Source organism: Aegilops tauschii, chromosome 1, assembly GCF_002575655.3.
Source record: "Aegilops tauschii subsp. strangulata cultivar AL8/78 chromosome 1, Aet v6.0, whole genome shotgun sequence".
Taxonomy (NCBI): domain Eukaryota; kingdom Viridiplantae; phylum Streptophyta; class Magnoliopsida; order Poales; family Poaceae; genus Aegilops; species Aegilops tauschii.
The window spans coordinates 432,795,308-432,801,108 of record NC_053035.3 but is presented as its reverse complement, the minus strand read 5'-3'; the positions used below and the strand labels follow the sequence as shown (position 1 = coordinate 432,801,108).

Genomic DNA, 5,801 nt, shown 5'->3' with positions numbered 1-5,801 from the left:
GCTATCCTTGTCATCTAAGAGGTAGTCATCCTAGATGCAGTCCTTTGGCTTGTGATCATCGATGAGTGGGCAGTTGGTGCACACCATGGATATTAGATGGGTCGTATGGGCGAGCTGGTGGGTTTTCGCGGTGTCGGTGCGGCGTCCTAACCTTGTGGCCGAGATCACCACCTCGATCGCAAGGATTGCTGGAGGAGGGTCATTTTTCAGGCTGGAAGTCGGACTTGTTGTTGCTGGCACGAGTTTCGTGGAAGACGCCTCTGTTGCTCGAAGAAGCAGTGGAACGCAGAGCCGAAGGTCGCTGGAGTGTTCGATGACAAACTCGAGTGTTCCAAAGAAGAGGCAGATGACGACGGCGGCGGGTTGATGTGGAGCCGTCCTGTCCTGTTCCCGATGAAGGTGAGAGAGCCAAAGATAAAGATCTGGCCTGGCGCGAAGTCGTCGGGCATGGTTGTAGATCTAACCTGGAGTCGGTCTCAAGCCGGCGCAACCCCTACCTCGCACGCCAACTAACGGTACAAAAAACTATCAAGTCCTTGGTAGGGTGGAGAGCGTGGCCAAAAGTAGGGATCGCACCACGGGATTTTTTTTCCCCAGGTTTGGTCCCTCATGGTCGAGGTAACACCCTACTCCTGCTTCGATTGATTAATGGTGGGAACACCTCATGTGAGGGGCTTACATATTGGAGATGGTGATTGCTACCAAGGTATGAACTCTTGAACAGATGCCCTCGATCTACGCCAACCTCACCTTATAAAGGGGCTGAGAGATAGGGCTTATAGGACCCCTAACTGACCTCGTCTCAAGGGAACCTTGGCTTGTAAGCCTTATCTGGAAGCCAGGCCCTTTAGCGACCGAAGGGCCTACCTACAGCTAGGCCTCCTGGGCCCTGAAGCCGACCCATTGGCGGGCTTCTCGAATGATGTGGCAAATCGGGCCAAGTCGGGCCCTGAAGGCGACCCCAGTATAGTGTACCGTCACAAGCTGACTCAAGAACTATTAGTAACTATGTCATAATGTGGCTAACAACTCTAACAAATCCTTAATACTTAACTCCCGAAAGCCACTTCTTGGGAGCCTCCAAAAAAAATCTAGGTATTAGGAGCTCTGACATGGAAGATATCTTAAACTCAAGTTGTAATTATTTATTTTTGTTAATTATCACCTCTTTTAACATATAAACACTATTTTAACTATAAGTTCACATCATACTTCTTCAAACTTTGATATTCCAAAAGCACACGATGCAACAACATTTTAAATGCATATTTTTGAAATTTGAAATTCAAATTCAAACTACATCGCATACTACATATATCATACTTATAATATTAGCTTGAAATTACATACCCGATTCTTTTATTTATAATAGTGACCGTGGAATGGAAACCGATGGCCTACGTTTGGAACAACCTTTTCTACTACCTCGCTCTTCAGGGCCTCTTTTCGCTCAAAGAAACCTGCGGGCAGGATTCCAGTCCTCGAGTTATATTTGTTCTGCTCAGAGCATCTCCACTAGGCCCCCCAAGACGCCCCCAAGCACTTTTTTTAGCGCCGGATGTAAAAGTTGCTCCCAGTCACGCCCCCACGACCTCGTTTTGCGCCGGATTTCAGCAAAAATAGCACCGGCGACCCCGGGCAAAACCCAGCCCCCTGGGGGGCACTTGGGACGCCCGGCGCTACTTTATGCATGGTGAAACCCCACCAGCCAGCCTCTCTCCCCCCTTTTCCTGCATCCAAAAGGAATCTGGCTCCTCCCTCTCTCTCCGCAAGCAGAGCTCCTCGCTCCAGCACGCCACCGAGCTCGCCGCCTCTCCGGCCCCCTCCCCGCCAGCCTCCACCGCGCCACCGAGCTCGCCGCGTCTCCGGCCGGATCCCGCGGGCACTCCCCCTGCTGGTCGCGGCCGCCTCCTCGCCGCACGCCGGCCGGCCTCTGCCTCCTCACCGCCGCCTTCTGCTCACCGCGCGTGAGAACTCAGAGCTGCCCGCGGAGTCCGAGTACTCCTCCTCCTCGACGTACGCAGCAGCGCGCGCCTGTCGCCGCCGCGCCGGCAGCGCCGTGTCCCTCGACGAGCTCAGATCCGAGTAGCCGTCGACCGAGTACCCGCTGCCGCTGCAGACCTCGACCTCCTCGGCGTCGAAGGACTCATCCATATCGGAGGCGTGGAGGCGCTCCCGTCGGCGGTGGGGCGCAGCGGCACGGACGCGCGCGGCAGGTGCCTCCTCCTGTACTTCTCCGGCTTCGCGGTGCTCTGCCACTTCCGCTGCGAGCAGGCTTCCGCACGCTGCTGATGTCCGCGTCGACGGAGGCGGGGCCGCTGCCCCGAGCTGCAGGGGGGCGCGGCAAGCAAGCCGGCGTGGCGGGACGAGCTGCAAGGTGCGCGCGGGACGAGTTGCAGGGGCGTGCGGGCACGGCGAGCTGCAGGGGCGCGCGGGCGCGGCGAGCAGGCCGGCGGGGACGACGCAGCTGAAGCAGAGGACCGCGGCGGACGACATGGCAACGGCCGCGGCCAGCAGGCCGGCGTGGTGGTGGTGGTGTGGAGTGAGGAAGATGAGGTGGCGCAAGGGGGGGGGGGGGGGGAGAGATAGAAGTGCTGGGGTGGGGGGCGACTAGAAGAATCTTCGTTCCCGGCTGTAAAAATTTCAAACGCCTCCTGAGGGGCACAACGACTGGAGATGCTCTGAATACTCGTGCATTTCTGCTCTGCATATAGGTTCACGTTACCCCTAGCCGTAGGCAATCTATCCTTTGCTTCATGCTGCGAAGTGACACTCTGAGAAGCCTGCCCTGATCACAAGAAAGCTCTCTGGCAAGATGTGTGAAATCTGAAATCTGTAATCTCAAATATTCTTGCCTTCCACCCAGTGCCACCGCCCACTGCATGCCCCAGAACGATGCTTCACACACACATTTCATCGATCCCATTCCTTTCTCCTCTTCTCATCTCAATGCCAATTCATCCTCGCCGTGCATTGGATCATCGGATCAGATCATAGGTCCACCTAGTAAGCATCATTGGTTAGCCTCCCATGATAGTAATACCGATTTCACCGCAAGATCGCCGGCCGGCCAGCGACTGACTGAGTCCGGTGAAGCTAAGCTAGCGGTGGTCAGCAGGGCGGCCATGGGCGTCCGCATCTTCGAGGACCTGGGCACGGTCGAGAGCCGGCTGCTGCGGCTGGAGGTGGTGGTGCTGCTGAGCGCGATGGTGCTGGCGGCGCTGGTGCTGTACGGCTCCACGCGGCGCCGGAGCAGCGACCGGCTCCTCCGCGGCGTCATGTGGATGGCCTACTCGCTCTCCTACGTCGTCGTCACCTACGCCGTGGGCATCATCCAGGACGGGCCCTTCCACGGCGAGACCTTCGTGCTGTGGGCGGCGGCGCTGCTGCTCATCCAGGCCAGCGCGTACGCGGCGCCCGTGCACAGCCGCCGCGACGTGGACCAGCGCAAGAAGCTGCTGCTCCAGCACGTCCTCCAGACGGCGCTCGTGCTCTGGCTCGTCCTCAACGCCACCGGCACCAACGCCAGCTATCGCGCCGCCATCTGGGCCTTCTGGAGCCTCAACGTGCTCAAGACCGCCGCCAAGATCGTCGAGATGATCAAGGCCAGCCTCCCCGACCGCTCCGTCAAGGTCGTCGCCGAGTACATGGACGTAGAGGAGTCCCTCTCCGCCACCGCCGCCGACCAGCGGCCGCCCGACCCCGGGACAATGGCAGGGTACAAGTACCTCTTCCACGGCGAGGACACCATGGAGCTGAACCACGAGTTCGGCCGCCTGTCCCGGGAGGAGATCCTGGTGCAGAGCACCTGCAAGTCCGTCGTCACCATCGACCAGGTGTACCGGTGGATCGACGCGCAGGGGTACAGCGACGTCGAGAAGGACATGGCCAAGGACTTCTGCCTCGCGTTCGCGCTCTTCAAGCTGCTCAAGCGCCGCTTCTACGGCTACGTCCCGGCGGAGGCTGGCTCGGCCAAGGCGTTGAGCCTCGTCCTGGACGGCCTCATCCACCAGCAGCACCCGCAGTCGCACCACCACAACCACCACCGGGACATCGCCACCGGCCCCGACGCCGCGTTCCGGGTCGTCGAGGCGGAGCTGGCCTTCCTCTACGACTTCTTCTACACCCGGAACATCGTGCTGGTGGGCGTCAGGACGTACATCTGCATCGCCGTCGTCGTGCTGGCGCTGACCATGTGGACGGCGTTCTTCGGCACGCTCGGCCCCGACTACCGCCGCCTCCGGATCGGCGTCAAGGACCTCGACCGCTCCGTCACGGTGGTGGTGATCGTGATCACCGCGGCGCTCGAGATGTGCCAGGCGCTGGCGGCCTTCTCCAACAACTGGAGGTACATCAAGACGGTGTACCGCTGCGTGCGCGACGGCCAGCCCTGGCAGAAGAAGCGGCGCGGCGGGCACCTCTGGTGGAAGGAGAGCCTCGCGCCGCCGGACGCGAGGTACTGGGAGGACAAGATCGGGGAGTACGTGCTGCTGAAGCGGTTCGCGCACCGCCCGCTCAATCTGCTCTCGTGGCTCACGCTCTTCCTGGTGGAGCCGCGGCGGCAGGGGCAGAAGCGGGAGCGGAGGAAGGAGCTGCCGCCGCCGGTCCGGCGCGCCGTGCTCGTCTCGCTCAGGGCGAGCCGGGGACGCCTCAGCAACGGCGTCTCGGCATTGCGGAGGCACGGCCTGCTGCCGCGGCTGGCGTGGGCGTGCGAGTTCTCCAAGTCCACCGACCAGATCCTGGTGTGGCACATCGCCACCACGCGCTGCGACTGGGACAGGCGTCGCCGCGGCGGTCAACATGGCGGCGACGATCGCACCGACGACCGCACCGACGAGCACCGGCTGGTGGCGACGAAGCTGTCCAACTACTGCGCGTACCTGGTGTCGTTCGTGCCGGAGATGCTGCCGGACCCGAGCTACAACGCGGAGCAGATCTTCGACACGACGGTGCGGCAGGCGCGGTGCCACCTCGCCGGCTGCAAGAACAAGGACGAGATCCTCGCGAGGCTGCACATGATCGAGGCCGACGAGCAGAAGTACATGGAGGGCGTGGAGGCCGGCGGCGGCGCGGAGGAGAGGGCGGGGAGCAGCACCATCGTCGAGAAGGCGGCGCTGCTGGGCGGGCAGCTCGGGGCGGCCGTGGGCGAGGACGACGGGCGGCGGTGGGCGGTGCTGGCCGAGTTCTGGGCCGAATTCCTGCTGTTCCTCGCGCCGTCGGACAACGTGGACATCCACGCCGATGTGCTCGGCGCCGGCGGCGAGTTCATGACGCAGCTGTGGGCGCTGCTCGCCCACGCCGGCGTGCTTGAGCGCCCGGCGGCCGGTGCCGCCGCGACGCGTGATCGGGGTTAGCTCCGCACGAGCAGGAACACACGCTGCCCGCCCGGTGCGAGTGCGACGCCGTTGTAGTTGGACAGTTGGCTTCACTGAGTGTCACGTCGCGGTGGTCGGAACTAAACGCGTTTTAGCTGGAAGAGAAGGTTGTTGATGTGTCTCTCTCGCCGCCGTTCCACGATTCCGGCGGACGTGGGCATCTCTACCACATACAGTTGATCTAACCTGCCCCACGCACAAAGTACCATGAACTCAATCATATTTGGCATTTTTGTGTAACAAGGCCATCATTTTTGTGTGGCAAAGATGATCATAATTCAATTGATATGCTACGAGGAAGGGAGTAAATAGCATAAAACAACTACTTTTTGGGTTAGGGTTTCAAAAAATACCAAAATTTGTTTGTGGATGATACCTACCAAAAGTGTGGTCGGCTAAAATGTAAAACAAAAACTTACATGTGAG

The 5,801-nt window shown here is 60.4% G+C and overlaps 1 protein-coding gene across 1 annotated transcript; it reads left to right on the top strand.

Annotated features, from left to right (window-relative positions):
* Positions 1 to 3,125: 3,125 nt before the first annotated feature.
* Positions 3,126 to 5,354, top strand: LOC109741876 (uncharacterized). Its single transcript, XM_020300960.1, has one exon. The coding sequence runs from the start codon at positions 3,126 to 3,128 to the stop codon at positions 5,352 to 5,354; it is 2,229 nt and encodes a 742-aa protein (XP_020156549.1).
* The last annotated feature ends 447 nt before the right edge of the window (positions 5,355 to 5,801 follow it).